The sequence below is a fragment of the Siniperca chuatsi genome, linkage group LG21 (assembly GCF_020085105.1).
Source record: "Siniperca chuatsi isolate FFG_IHB_CAS linkage group LG21, ASM2008510v1, whole genome shotgun sequence".
Classification (NCBI taxonomy): Eukaryota; Metazoa; Chordata; class Actinopteri; order Centrarchiformes; family Sinipercidae; genus Siniperca; species Siniperca chuatsi.
This window is the reverse complement of record NC_058062.1, coordinates 4,110,403-4,125,841: the sequence shown is the minus strand read 5'-3', so window position 1 is coordinate 4,125,841 and position 15,439 is coordinate 4,110,403. Positions and strand designations below refer to the sequence as shown.

Sequence of the window (15,439 nt, the reverse complement as noted above, 5' to 3'; positions counted from 1 at the left end):
TTTTAACTGTTTAAACTGTCCATACCCCGCATGCATGGTATCCTTTTTTCAGCACAAACTCAACTATTCTGAGTTGGGTCTGATTTATAAATACATAATATAATAATAGAAAAGTGACAGGTTCCAATAGATAGTATGCCTGTAAATCACTATATTCTATATATACAATCACTATATTTCAAGCTTCCTGTTGGTGGCAGTGTGTACCCAGCTGTCAGTATTTCACATATAAGCCAGCAGCCAATAACACGCACAAGTCCAGAGTCCAGCTACTGTACCTGTGAGGTTTTTCCGTTCTTCTCTGGTCTCTTATGCAAACATTTTTCTGTGTGATTCATAAGTAATATGGAGCAGATCACCGACTTTCTCTGCAGGTATAAAAACTACAACTTTGCCATCGGTTACACAACTGCAGAGTACATTGATTCACTCCAAAGCTTTGAAATTCGAGATAGCGACATATTCCTCGTCACTTATCCAAAGTCAGGTCAGTGTGACAAACTCTCCTGTATCACATTATTTGCATTTACAGTTTTGTCCTGGCTGGCAACAGATTTACTGATCAGGTATGATGTCTCATAATTCCCCCCACAGGCACTATATGGACTCAGCAGATCATCATCTCCATCTGTGAGTTAGACGGGGGTCTGAATGAATATCCAAACAACTTGGAGCAGATGCCATGGCTGGAGTACAGGGAGGGTCGAGAAGATTACGCCCTACGACCCTCTCCACGGCTCTTCGCCTCTCACCTCACCCCGGCTCTCATGCCTCCGGGACTAAAGGACAAGAAGGCAAAGGTCAGTATTTTATGGAAGTCCAATCCTGCCAGGCAAATAAAAGTTTAAAAATATATTATAATCTGAAAAAACATATAAATATATTGTGGTAAACTACAATTATGAGAAGGGTTTCAACAAATTAATCCGCCGATTATTTTATCGATTAAGGTATTAACCGTTTGGTGTCAGTGTCAGAAAAGCCCACAATCATTTCCCAGAACATCGTAAAATTGCATTTTTTGTTCAACCAACAGTCCAAAACCCAAAGATATTTAATTTACTATAATGTAATTAGAGAAGCTGGAATGATCACTATGATTGGCATTTCTGACAATTTGTTTTATACTTAGGCCATTAATTATCAAAATAGTTGCAGATACATTTTTTCTGTCGATCAACTATTCAATGATTGACTAATTGTTTCAGCTGTAATTATGAGATACAAGGTTAAAATTTGTGATTTAGCAATCTTTTTTTTTTCCTGTGAGGAATTTTTGTATGTTCCCAAGATACAAATTAAGCTATCATTAAATAGTGAATTATTTGAATGGAGTTTGGCATGGAGGAGAAAATAGTATGTATTGGTTTCATCTCTGTGCTGATTGTTGTTTGTTTTTATGTCAGATTATCTATGTGATGCGTAATCCAAAGGACAACATCGTCTCCTATTACCACTTCAGTAGCGTCTGTGGCGACCTGGAGACTCCCAAGAGCTTTGAGCACTTTTTTGAGGAGTTTTTGATGGGCAACGGTGAGGTACCTCAGAGTTGGATGATGAGTCCAGTGCTGATAATTTTTAATTGATAACCATCTGATTATTTGGAATTGACAGAAAGATTTTTTAATTTTATGTTAAAAAAGTGTGGATTGTGTGTTTGTGTTGACAGTACCTGCAGATACAGAGCACTTGATCTTGAACATTTTCATCAACAATTTAATATTGACAACACTTAAAATTTTAAATCTTTTAAAATCTTTGGCCGAGGACACTTCCAGGTAAGTATTGGTTCCTTCACTGCTGAATGATCACGTCGTCATGGTAGTGTAATGTAGCATCCTTACATTTGCTAATTAACACTAACAAAGTATAGCTGAGGCTGAATGTCATTAGTTTTGCAGGTATTTTGGTCATAATACAAAGTATCGGACAAAGTGAAAATTTCACCTGATGATGGCGCTAGAGGAATCATCAAAGTTACTACAATTCATCCTGAGGGGGACATGAATGTGTGAACAAAAAATGTCACGGAAATCCAGCAGTTGACAAGACATTTGACACAATCACAAATGTCAACCTGCTGGTGGCGCTACTTCAAAGGAAAGGGGATCACAAAAGGATTCATCCCCTGGGAACCATGAATGGCTTCGAAATTTCATGGCAATCCAGTCAATGATGTTGAGATATTTCAGTCTGGACCAAAGTAGTGGCTTTTATTGTACCATGTTGGTTGGATTTGCATTCTTTTGGGACACTAAATTAAGGGACACATTATACCATTATACAGTTGGAGCATCATCCTGGTTCGACCACATCAGGGTGTGGCATTCAAAGAGAGACCAGTACAACATCCTCTTCCTAACCTATGAGGACATGGTTTTGGTAAGATGTGTTTTTTTTCCTCCTGTAGTTGTGTAGCTTGGAGTGTACAAATCCATTTAATACTATGAATTAAAAAGAGCCATGTTCATTTGAAAATAAAATTCGAATTAAAAGAATAATAGAGTCTTTGTCAGCATTTAAACTTGCTCTCTATTGGGCTTCTGCTTCTGCTTTTAGGACCTGAAGGCGGCAGTAACTAAGATCTGCATTTTCTTAGGGAAAAACCTGAGTGAAGCAGCCATTGAGCAAGTTGTAGAAAAATCTACATTTAAGAACATGAAGAAAGACTCAAAAGCCAACTATGAGTTTCTGCCACAAGAGAAGCTGAGGGGAGACTTCATGCGCAAAGGTAACGGATCATAACTGCAGCTCCTGTGCAGAAACGTGTAAACAGATATCAGGTCCAGTTTTTGTTTTTTCATTACAGGTAAGATCGGTGACTGGAAGAACACCTTTACTGCCGCGCAGAGTGAAAGAGTGGATCAACTCCTTCAGGAGAGACTCGGTGATATGTCTCTGAAGTTCATCTGGGAATAAGCAGAGCAGCCACACCAATCATAAGATGTTCTTATTCCTTTAAAGCTAAAAACCCCAAAATGCACTGGCACTGTGCCTTGCATCATTAATTTTATTATACACTGTATCGTGAAGATTGTGATTGGAAGATCTGCGATGAAACATTTATAAGATTGATGTTCCAGGCATTTTTTTCAATTGAGGAATTTGGGACCAGTGCGGTATTTTATCGTAACTGTATATTGGAATGTTTATGGATTAATTTTGTTATACATTGTTACTGTGATTGATCTTTCTTTTCAAATTAAATGATGTATGTTTAGGACTGCTAGAAGCCAATTGGCTGTCTTTTCACGATGATCCTACCCCCTACCTCCCCAAAAAGGACCACAATGGAAATAAGCCTTTGGACTTTATTGTGTTTTTATCCTTTTGATGATTTGTGTGTCTGGGGCAATCAATCAATCATATACAGTATCTCCTAATGTGTAAATTGTTGTTATGCATCACAAAATGCTTTCAGACCCATGTTTGGAAAAAACTGAACACACGAGCAGAAAACACTAATAAATGCAGTTGGCCAATCTGTCGTCTTTATTGAATGTCAAAAGGAATTAAATTGTGTTTCTATACGTTTGGTGAAGGCTTGCTGCGTTTACTGGAGCCGAATCCACACTTTAATTCTCTTCATCTAGAATGAGAAGAAGAGAAAAGAAAACAGTTTTCTATCAGTAAACAAAACAGGATTAATATGGAAACAGGTTCTCAAAGTTATCAGATAACTGCAGATTTGATGTTCAGGGATTTATTTGAACATTTTATTTATATTTTTTTAGCCAAGTTATCCTGATAACTGTGTAAACCTGGTTCGTGGAACAGACCCCTGAAATTGTACTCAGGCAAGAATAATAATTTAAAGGGGTGCAGGGATGTTTTACTTTGTGAATTAGGGCTGGGCGATATGGCAAAGAAATAAAATCTCTCTTTTTAAAGCTTGGGGTCGAGTCACGATTTGAATTGATTTTATTTCTACAAAATGCAACAAGACTGAAACATGATTGAAATATAATATTTTATGTGCAAGCATTGATTATAAAAAGACCTGCACCACCTGTAAGGCTGTCATCATTATGCACATTAAAAAAATACAGGCTAACCCATACAGCTATGGACTGTTAGTGCTAAACAGACGTCCACTTTAATAATCTGTCTAACCAGAGATGATGTGTCAACAAACACAAACAGCTCAGATCAGAGTTCAGTTTTTTTAATAGCCAGCTATCTACGTTACTTGTAGACTGAAAATAAACATGTTGTGCCCGTTGTAATAACACGGTTTTCACGAGGTAGACATTTTACAAATTGAGCAAAAACAAAATATTTAATTTAATTTAATTCGATATATCGCCCAGCCTTAAAGTGAATAATAGTGATTTCCCATCCATCAACTGCATAAAACAATTTGTCATCTTTAAAAAAACAACAATAGTGTTACCAAAACATTTTCATTTAACTCTACAGAAGCTCAAACTGTAAATGTAAATTATATTAAAGTACTTAACATGTGGAGTAAAAGTAGCAGTAACAGCTGAATCTCACCTTCTTCCTCCTCATCCTCTTCATCTTCCTCTTCCTCCTCCTCTTCATCAGAGCTGAAGGTCCCATCAGGCAGGCTGTACACCCGAATCACTTGCTGTTGACAAAAAACGCAGAATGTCGACCCATCAGCTCAACACTTCACGACGGCCTCTACCTTTAGAACAAAGCAGGAATGGTAACTGACGGCTCACCTTGTTGGGGTCCTTGAGGATGAGGTACTTGCCCTCGTCCAGCTTGCGGCAGATATCGATGACACAGCGGAGGATTCCCCAGGCGTTCTCCATGCTCAGGTTGATCTGGCTGGCGAACTCGTTGGGTTTGAACTGCTGGGTGCCCAGGATGACGTGACGAGCAGAGTCCTTTGCGTGGTACCGAGACACGTACCTGAAGAACACAAAATGATGCAATGACTACAGCGAGTCCAAGCTTTAACAAACTACTGCTCTTTGTGCTTACTGTCTCTATCAAGGTAACTGAATCCTTCCTTACAACAGGCAGAATGTGTTTGTGCTTTACTCACTTGAAAGTCATATTAGTTTTGTATCATGGCCATCCAACCCAGAAACCAGCAGAGCAAACGTATACAGTGTGAAAGCACAGACATATGGGTTTTGTTCCAGGCAGTGTTTGTGCTGATCTGATCACTAATGAGTAAAACCTGGAGTTGATATTTTACACCACGATGTTTCAGGAAAATCTACCAAGATAACTTGATAAACCTGCTTCTTAGAGCAGGCATCTGAAAGTAACATAAAAATGAAAAGGAAACCTGCTCACACCAGTGTGTCACCTGTCAATGAATTTAGCAAAGCTAATGCTAGCAGTCCGCTATATATTATTGGTAACACCTATTTAAGTTGTATGTATGTTTATTTTTATAGGGACAAATATATAACATGAACCAATGTCCCATACCACAGCATTTATAGTCGTAGCTAATCTGTAATGCCCTTCCCTAGATGAGCCTTATACAAATATACAAAACTATGTTTTAGCTTCGACTGCAGCGTCACCAAGAATATACAAGCAAGGACATTCAGCATAATGACACTGTGTCAATGAAGATCATTTCAGTTAATGTTGATAGTTTATTAGCATTCATAGATTATTTGGAGATGTACACTCAGTTGCCAGTTTATTAGGTACACCTAGCTAAAACTAATGCAGTCTAATACGACAAGAACTGAACATTATAACCTTCATGAAGGTAACATTTATTGCAGGACTGTTGTATTAGTCTGCATTAGTTTTAGCCATGTGTACCTAATAAACTGGCAACTGAATTTATATCTCCAGAAAATCTATGAATGCTAATAAACTATGAACATTAACTCTCAGTCTTACCTGATGGTATATTCCTGGTGACACTGTGGTAGAAGCTAAAACATAGCTTGCTAAAGCTAAATGCTAAGATTATGATCTGGCCTCCATCTCTTCATCTCCTGTATTCTTCCATAGATGGAGTCTGATAGAATCACTTGTGTGTGTGACCCTCACCCCAGTTTCAGGTACTCTGATCCAGCCAGCATGGCGCAGCAGGTCCAGCGGGCCAGTTTGTAGCTGTTATTCTTCAGCTCGGTGGCCAGGACGGCTCCTCTCTGAGAGTCCAGCTTCTGACGCCAGTCCACCCCGTTACAATGCTGATGATAGAGCAGAGCAACAAAAGCTTTTAACATTAACAGTAACAACTCAACTGACACTAAAGGTAAAGGGTCCGTATAGGATTGGTCCGCTTACTACAGAGGCTGAATCAACATTTGAATTTTCACACAAGTTTTGGAAATTAAAAAAAACGTAACAATTAAGACTTTCACTTATTTTCACTACAGAGCAGCTGGATCCAGTTTGTCATAGTTTATAGTTCAATGCTGATTATTCATGAGTCATGCTTATTTAATGTGTCCTAAATATTTTTTTAGGACTACCACAGTCTAATAACTGAAATTCAGCTTCAGTCTTCCCATTGTGAAAACACAAGCAGTCTGGACATCCTGGGTTGGTAGATTTGCAACTACTGGCCTCTACTGGCCTCTTGCTAGTAAAAGGACCTTGCAAAGTCCTTTACTGTTGGGGAGATTTACTGCTACTATCAAGTTTACTTTAAGTCTCTATTTACTCAGGTCATGACTCCCTTGTGGAAACACAAGAACAGACAAGAATTTAGGTCACTGGATATTTAGCTTTAGAAACAGACACTTCTGACTAGTGATCTCAAAATTAATTTTATGTTAAGTTCAGTCATGACAACTATTTACTGCATGACACCAGGAAATCAATAAAAACAACATTTGAACAAATTCAGCAGTTCACATCGTGTTTTACTGTGAAGATGAACCCACTAAACCAGTTTCCCCTCACGCTTGCTCTTACCCTGGAGTCCCACTCGTTGAGGGTCTTGACGTTAATGAAGGACACTTCTCCGTTGGCACCGGTCATCACTCCATCATGCTCACAGCGGACAATCAGATCAATGTCTTCCCCAAGCTTCCAGTGACGGTACCTAAAACACAAAAACAAGCCATCAGTGTGAGAGGAAGCAGTTATTACATCCAGTGACACCAATGTATGCTAGTGTGTGTTCAGCAGAGTTTTATTAATGTTACAACAGCCTCATCACGAGCTCATACGATTAAAATAATCTAATATTCCACACACAAGTAGCTGCAACCTCGTAAGTACTTTACACTTTGCACAGAATTACAGATGCAAGTTTGATTTAAGTTACTGGACTTTACTATGAGGTGACAGTAAAGTAACCAGCGGGGTTCAGTGCCTCACCTGTAGGCTACAGATGCCACCTCGTTCTTGTCTATATCCTCCTCCACAAATGGGTTGGGGGCAGGGAACTTGTACCGCTCTCCACCCTGAATAAAAGAAAACAAAAACATGACATATCTTCATAAAATAAAATCAATTTAGGAAGTTTTAGGGATTCCCTTATGTGTAAGAGCCCTCAAGGAAAATAACTCATGTGTAACTTGCAACTACAGACGAACCACGTACTACTGGAGGCACTGGTTAAAAGCAAAATTTTGACATTTTGGTAAATTATTTGCTTTGTGGCAGAGAGTTGGATGAGAAAATTGATATATCTGTCTGTTAAATATAAGGCTACAGCCAGCAGCTGGTTAGCTTAGCTTAGCACAAAGACTGGAATCAGAGGGGAACAGCTAGCCCTGGCTAGGGGTTTATACTGTGTGCGTTCTTACCATGCGTAAACACTGCTGGCTGAAGTTGTGGTTGATGTATGTGGCCTCCATCGCCAGGTTACGAGGAGAGTTGAAGGAGTTGCCCTCATCCTGCGGTGGCTCGTTGGCCGTCTCACTCACGGTAAGCAAATCTGAGAGGAGCAGTTACAGATGTTACAGCGTTCGGTGATAAAGCAACACAACAGCGAGGTAAAATGTAAAGCTCCTGCATAAATAAAGCCAACAGTAATGTCAGATTATAATCAAGGGCCGGTCTCACAAAGATAGACTTTGACAAATTAATAGTCGGACTTCGGAGAGATGTCTAAAATTCATATTCAAATATAAAGCAGTCCAGTTCTTGACTACATTAAGTAGGACTAATTTGCCGTGATGTCTGGGTAAACTAAAAAACATGGCTGAGCGAGTAACCACGTTACATGTTTGTCTTCTGGAAGAATTCAACAGCTACAAGAACATTTTACTGAGAAAGTTCAGCAAAGAGTGTAACAAAACAAAAAAACATAAAATCTCAACACGATGCAGACGTGTAGCAGAGCTGAGCTGCTGTGGCTTCTTCATGCGGGAGGGATCAGTACTTCTGCTAACACACGAGTCAGACTCAGGATTACTGCTGCTGCATATCTCCAACAGGTTACTGCTCTCTTTAAACGCTTTCCCTTCTCTTTACTCGCTCCAGAACCTGTTCTAAAACCACAAACTATGAGGCATGCTTTCCTCTTTTTTTGTCATTTGGGGACACTGGTCACTGATTTTTACCATGGAGACATGGCTCTTAATTAGTCTGGAGGTTAGGGTGGCTAACCAGCTAACACTGTTCCAACACTGCAGACCAGTCAAAGATATATTTGTGAAAGTGGCCCCTGGTGTCAGTAGAGCTCTCAAAGCCTCACCAAAGTCAGAGTTGTCTCTCTTGTCAAAGAACAGCTTGTTGCCCACTCTCTGCACGATGATGTCCCAGGAGTTGACTGAGCGCGTGCAGCACATCAAGGTGGCCAAGATGGCATCAGTGGCAAACACATTACCCTGAGTCTTAGCCAGCTGGAAAGAGAACAAAAAATACCCGTTGTTGTAAAGAAAGAATCAAAACAACAAACTTCAGATTGTTTATGTTGTGTTTACTGAAACAGCTGATTATGTAAAAAACTGTATACCTTGCGGATGACAGGATCGTCAGTGGTAGTGACAGTGTGGAAGATCCTCTTGATGCTTTTGAGCTGCTTTTCATTGCGGGTGGTGATCCGGTCAAAAGCCTTATCATAGTGCTCCAAAGCACCACAGCACTCACTGGAGGAGAACCAGGAAACAAAAGTTTTTACCCCCTGAAACAAGTTTAATGACTGATGGCAAAGAGCAGGTCAGTTTCACTTACATGTCATCAGGTTCAGCCACCTCCAAGTATCTCATCTTCATCAGTCTGGGGAAGTCCATCTCCTCCTTCACCTCCCAGTCGCTCCTCACCTCCACTGAGGAATCTCTGGGCTTCAGCTGGGCCTTGAAGAAAATGGACAGGGGGGGAGGGGGGGAGCGTTGTACGAGTGGAAGAAATGAAAAAACATCCAAGTTACCAAAAACCCTAAATAGAAGAATCGACTACACAGCCTGCTACAAGAATACAAGGAGACTTTCTTCACTCACCAAATGCATACTTCCGACAGATTTTTATCCATATTTTAAAATTCTGGGATCAGAAACAACTTCTCAAACATTTTATCCCTAAAGATTCATAATTCATCATTGTCTTGTGTATCCAGTATAGGGCTGTAGCTTACAATCATTTTCATTATCGATTAATCAGCCAGTTATTTTCTCGATTAATCTTTTGGTCCATAAAATGCCAGAAAACAGTGAAAAATGCTCATTATAATTCCCCACACTCCGAGGTGACGTCTTCAGATGTCTTATTTGTCCGGCCGACAGTCCACGACTCAAAGATATTCATTTTCCCGTCATGTATCACAAAGAAAAGCAGTAAATCTTTACATTTGAGAAGTTACAACCAGCAAATCTTTGGCATTTTTGCTTGAAAAATAAAAACGATTAATCGACTAATCCTCGCAGCTGTAATCCAGTAATAAAATCAATTAATCGATCAGTACCTGAGATTTCTGGTCCCACTTCTGACGGACACCAAACTGCTTTTGGAACTTCTTCTGCAGACGCATACGGTCCCTGAAAAGACACAAACTTGAGGCTAAACTGAAGTCTTTACAACGCGACCAGCAGTCAACACGAAATGTGCAGATGGGATCCTTCTTCTCTCGTGTGGAGCCCAAAAGAAGAAACACTTGACAACCAGCTAAAACAGGACGTTTCTTTAAGGCAGAGCTGTGACAGAATCTCACCTCTCCTTTTGCTTGGCGCTCTTAGGAAGCGTCTGCATGTTGAACTGAGTCACGTTCCTACGGTCCTTGTCTCTGCGCAGATTCCTCTGTTGAAACAAACATCATGTTATGGGACACATTTGAGGCAAAGGATGACATTCAGCGTTTCTGCGGCATCGGTCTGTCGTACCTGAGCAAACCTCATGCGGTTCCTCTGGTAGGCCGTCTTCTGCGTCTTGGCAGTGTCCACCAGCTGGAAGCTCGTCTCGTCCTCCTCATGAAAGTAGGCGTACTGACTACCGCCTCCAAACTGAGAGGAATACTTATCTGAAGACAAAATAAATACATAGTTGCTTAAGAAATCAACTTGAAACCGCGTAATAATCAGTGTCTCTTTTATGGAACCAACTAATTATGTTTAAAAGATTTCAACACTTCTTTAAACAGTAGTGAAAAGCACAAAATACAATGCATCACATGTAAATAAATACGTTATTTTAAAAGGTCCAATGCCTCACTCTCATGGACATTTTCTTGTAATAAAATTCGATCTTTAAATATAGGAAATGCCAGGTGTTTCCCACATGTTGCACATTTATTTGTGGTGACAAAAAGTAGTGAATTCCCAATCTTCTAATTAGATAGTTAATTTGTCCAGACCTTTCAATCAATCTGTGTTTTTAAACTGTATAATCGCACGCAGACATTTGAAGTAAAATACACTACATAATATTTTTAGGTGGAGATAAATCTGGGTGGGCCGCCCAAATAAAATGTACATTCGAGGAACATTTTGTATAAATATCTTACTCACTTGTGTATCTCTTGTCTTGATAAGTCGCTCCAGTCCAGTCAGCAACCTGACAGAGAGAAAACACACAACGTGAGGAAAACCGGGGCAAACAAACTGAAGACAACTCGGATCTTTCAGCAGATAACTTTATAAGCACGTAATGTCAGAAAACAAACCTTTCCCAGACGGTCTCCTTTGCTGAAAGGCTGGTAGGGCATGTCTTTGAACTTCTCTGGCACCGCACATGGACCCCATCCGGACGGATTGTCCTGGATCACGGGGGCGTTGAACTTGGCCATGGCCTGAAGTCAGAGTGAAAAAGACAGACTTCTGTGACCAAACAGTCGCCTAAAAGTATGTCCAGACAACCAATGTACAAACAGTGTTTTGGCTTAAACTGCGGAGGTTGCACCTATCCCAGACATGCACAGGGTCTCAGCCAGCGAGCAGCACTGTCGTCTCCAGCAATGCACTAAAATAAATAGGCACTGATCAGCTTGCGCAGTGGGCTAGTCATCATTGACCCCTGAGCATCCAACAACAAGTTGGTACAACTCTACAGAAAAGTTCAACTTGTGGAACTGGGACCTACGGCTGCAACAAACAATCATTTTCCTCACTGATTCAGCTGTTTATTACGATTTACTTGTGAAAAATGTTCATCACAATTTCCCAGAGCCCAAAGTGACATCTTCAAATGGCTTGTTTCGTCCAACTAAGACACTAAAACCTACAGATATTCATTATACATAAATAAAAAAACAAAGAAAGGGAGAAAATCTCCACATCTGACAGGCCGGAGAGAGAAAATGTCCAGCTTTGTTTTGCGATAAATGGCTTACTTAACCACTGATCAAAATGGTTGTAAATTCATTTTCTGACAAATCAGTTAATCTACTAATCCTTTGAGCACTGGTTCACATTGCTTCCTACTATTATCCACAGTAACAGCAGACATTGTTGGCAAAATGGAAAACTTTACTTTCATTGGAATAAGAGCCCAATTGGCCTTTATTGATCCGTAAGAGTAAGGAGGAGCTGATGGCTAGGACTTGAATAGAAGGGAAGTGTAAGAACCAGAAAAGCTTTTGTTTTAGTACTTATCCATCGTTTTTTTTATGAGTATAACTTCTAATCAAGCCCACTGCAACGACATTAACAGCATCTTTATCAGGCAGCGACACCAGCTGACATCTGGCACCACTGGCTAACATTAGCTTAGTGTTACCTTCACTCGTACAGTCACATGCTAACAGACGTTGCTAATATCTAAAGAACCTCGACTGGGGCACAAAACTCATTTACCGGAACCAAACGATTATGTTAAATCAAAGAAGGAGAACTGAACTTTTTTTCTGGATCACCTTCTGGATCGTGAATTTGTTTGCGGGTCCGGCTCAGTTAGCTAACGGTGGCTATTGCTAACGCTAGTCATCCTGCCAGGTGGCCGCGCTAGCTAGGCTAAGCTAACTGGGTGGCAGGCTACATACACTAACACAGGACTCGCTACGATTTAGCTCAAAACACGACTGAAAATGGAAACTTTTCATACATCTGTACATATTTTACTGCAATCTTACCGTGAATGATGTGACACCCTATCGGGCCTTTTAATCCAGCCGGTCCTCTAACGGTGCAAATCCCCGACAGACCGCCGGTGTGAAAGGAAGTGGCGAGCTGCCGTAAAGCGGAAAGCAGCTCCTGCCGTGTTACAAGTGCAGCTGTCATAATGCTGAAGGTGCAGTTAACCCACGGCTGTATTACGACAGCTATGAGGCTTTAGAGAGCTTTGTTATAAATATATAATAATATACATTAACATATATATTATGTTTGTTTGCAGCTAAACACAAGATGAAAGTTTTATTTTGAAAGAATTGAACGGAAGTGCCGCCATGCCATCATGTCTAGCTTGACGTCGTGCCTTGATGTAATTCCTCACCGTGGCCACTGGAGGGCAGTAAACACTCACGATTGTACACCGACATCAAGGCAGAAAACTGTTATTAAAACAACTCTTAAGTAATACAGTTTTACCGATACTGATGTCATTTTTAATAATCACATTCATAATTAGTTTTACATGTTGATATCAAAACAATTATACTGACTTTAACACTGTTAATTACTAATTTAAATGTAGTGTTGCAGTTCCTTATTGTGACCACTGGAGGGCAGTGAACACTAATGATTCTCAACACTCAACTCCACCAACGTCAAAACAAAACAAAACACCATACTGTCACTTCCGGAAAACACCTTCAAAATAAAACAATCTGACAATAATAAAAATAAAGTTGATCTACATAGCATTTACCAAAACCAGCAATTACAAAGTGCTTTACAAAGGGTGGGTTATACGGCAATACAATAATTAAAATGATAGATCAAATAGTAAAAACAAAGGACAAAATAAAATAACAAATATATATAAATATAAGCACACTTACATTCTGGATTAGCTGGAAAATGCATCGTCACAAAGCTGAAAACAGGCTGTTTCTCAGAGCTCATGAAAAGTTGAATTTTTAGAGATACGTGGTTCTCACAGAACAGCGTCGCTACAAACATATGATGATGCATTGCTGTAGATTAAATATATTAAGTATATAAAGTAGTTAAAATGAGCTCAAGCTTAAACATCTACAGCAGTAAAATACAACATAGACATTAATGCAGCAGGAATATTAATCCATTTTGCTGATAATACTTACATACTTTTACTTCAGTAAGGTTTTGAATGCAGGACTTTTATTGTAGTGGGGTATTTTCACAGTGTGGTATTAGTACTTTTACTCAAGTAAACGGCTGTAATCTCTGTGAAATATCACACGACACCAGTGAGCAAGTTCTGCCATTTTACATGTTTCCTATGTTGCATGTTTACCTGGCAGCTGAGCTGCGAGTCTCATCAAACTGTCGTCCTTCAGGGGTCTTTGGAGCAGCGCTGACACAGTGTGTCATATTCATAATGTAGCTTGATGGGAATATGACCATCACTGATTATTTCTGTAGATTAGATGTTTTTTACTTCCTCAAATTGATTTAAATGTGCACAGGTGGACAGTAACAAGATTCTGAAGTGCTTAATACTACATGTGTATTTCATTTTTGTGAGACTTAATATATTTCAGACGTGCCACTTTGGTCCAGACTGAAACATCTCAACCACTATTGGTTGGATTGCCATTTTGTAAAGACATTTATTATACAGAGGATGTATCTTAATGGCTTTGCTGATCCCTTAACGTTTCCTCTAGCGCCATCATCAGGTGAAAAATTTAATGTGTCCAACACTTTGCTTTTTGACCAAATACCTGCAAAACTAATAACATTCCCATCAGCCTCAGCTGTACTTTGTGTTTAGTGATAATTAGCAAATGTTTGCATGCTAACATTATACCTGCTAACCCTCAGCATGTTAGCATTGTAATTGAGAGGATGTTAGCATTTAGCTCAAAGTACCACTGTGTTTAAGTACAGCCTCACAGAGCTGCTAGCATGGCTGACGACTCTTAGTCTTAGTTTTATTCTATTTATCTGACAGCTGCAGCTACTTCGTAGTTTATGATTTTACATGTAAAACTTAATATAAAAGCATGCATATCTGTTTAAAGATGCAGCCCCTGATTTTCCTTTATTACCCTAAAGTCAGTTTATCAGACTCTTCACGACATTTTGCAGTTTGTCTTTCTGCTTCGAAATCATTGTAAAAAACATAGCACATATTACATTAAAGGAATAGTTTGACATTCTGGGAAATACGCCCGTTTCCTTTAAATCAAATCATTGTGTAGTTGCGTCATCAGTTGCATAAGTCCGTTCAGTTCAGTTAAAGAAGGATTTTTTTCCTCGTGTGTGTTGCTTCTGGGTATTTTTGTATTTTGTTTACTTTTAATGACATTTGCATTGATTACTATTGAGGTCGAGCTTGTTTGTGTGCCGTGACTAATTAATACACACGCTGTTGTTTTCATGTGTTTAAAGCAGCTTTTCATGAGCCTGAGCGAAACGTGTTAGTGTTAATAAAAGATTGCAAACACTTGTGTCTTATTTTTCCTGACGACATGTTCATCTTGCCGCCAGCTCGGAAGCGTTTTCGTCTTTTTCAGTGATTTTTTCTCTCCTTGTTTTGCTTTGTTTGAATAAATTAAGAGGCTTTAAATGCCCACAATTATCCAACAATTTGCAAAAACAAAAAAGGAAACATTAGAGCAGAATATGTTGTTTCTACTTTACCATCCTGTAAATCATCTTGTGCCCCCAGAGATTTATGTTGCGACCTCTTGTGGGGCCCTGACCCCCAGGTTGGGAACCAATGAGCTACACTAAGGAACAAAAATGTCAAACTTTCTGCGTGCAAGTTTATCAGTTCTGTTAACTGTTTTACACTTTCAAAACGCTGTTAAAACATTAACATTTAACATTTGGTTTTGATGGGTTTCGTCATTCATTGTTTAAATATATTTGTTTCACTGTGCGTTTTCTCAGGGCTTTCTGTCTCTTGTATCTGAGAGTTAATTAGGGATCAGGAGTAAAATGCTAACACCTGTGTTCAGTCAGAGAGCTCGCCGCTGATTGCTGCTACCTCTATTAATACCCGGAGACTAAAGGGG

General features: G+C 39.5%; 2 protein-coding genes across 3 annotated transcripts; one reads left to right on the top strand and one right to left on the bottom strand.

Annotated features, from left to right (window-relative positions):
* The first annotated feature begins 194 nt into the window (after positions 1–194).
* LOC122868920 (amine sulfotransferase-like) lies at positions 195–3,482 on the top strand. The gene is made up of 6 exons (XM_044181366.1): positions 195–487; positions 595–800; positions 1,407–1,533; positions 2,288–2,382; positions 2,560–2,731; positions 2,810–3,482. Exons 1-6 carry the CDS (start codon positions 346–348, stop codon positions 2,917–2,919), a joined length of 852 nt encoding a protein of 283 aa, XP_044037301.1. The 5' UTR covers positions 195–345; the 3' UTR covers positions 2,920–3,482.
* On the bottom strand, positions 3,470–12,557 carry eif3d (eukaryotic translation initiation factor 3, subunit D). Of its 2 annotated transcripts, none has more exons than XM_044181363.1 (16): positions 12,404–12,557; positions 11,000–11,125; positions 10,845–10,890; positions 10,221–10,357; positions 10,052–10,137; positions 9,806–9,878; positions 9,079–9,200; positions 8,861–8,993; positions 8,600–8,747; positions 7,707–7,837; positions 7,276–7,361; positions 6,868–6,997; positions 5,995–6,137; positions 4,689–4,881; positions 4,498–4,591; positions 3,470–3,589 (listed from the first exon to the last, which is right to left on the bottom strand). In XM_044181363.1, the coding sequence occupies exons 2-16, from the start codon at positions 11,120–11,122 to the stop codon at positions 3,576–3,578; spliced, it is 1,659 nt and encodes a 552-aa protein (XP_044037298.1). In that variant the 5' UTR covers positions 11,123–11,125; positions 12,404–12,557; the 3' UTR covers positions 3,470–3,575. The 2 variants fall into 2 exon arrangements, with proteins under 2 accessions (XP_044037298.1, XP_044037299.1); XM_044181364.1 differs by having other exon boundaries at positions 9,079–9,194.
* Positions 12,558–15,439: the final 2,882 nt, after the last annotated feature.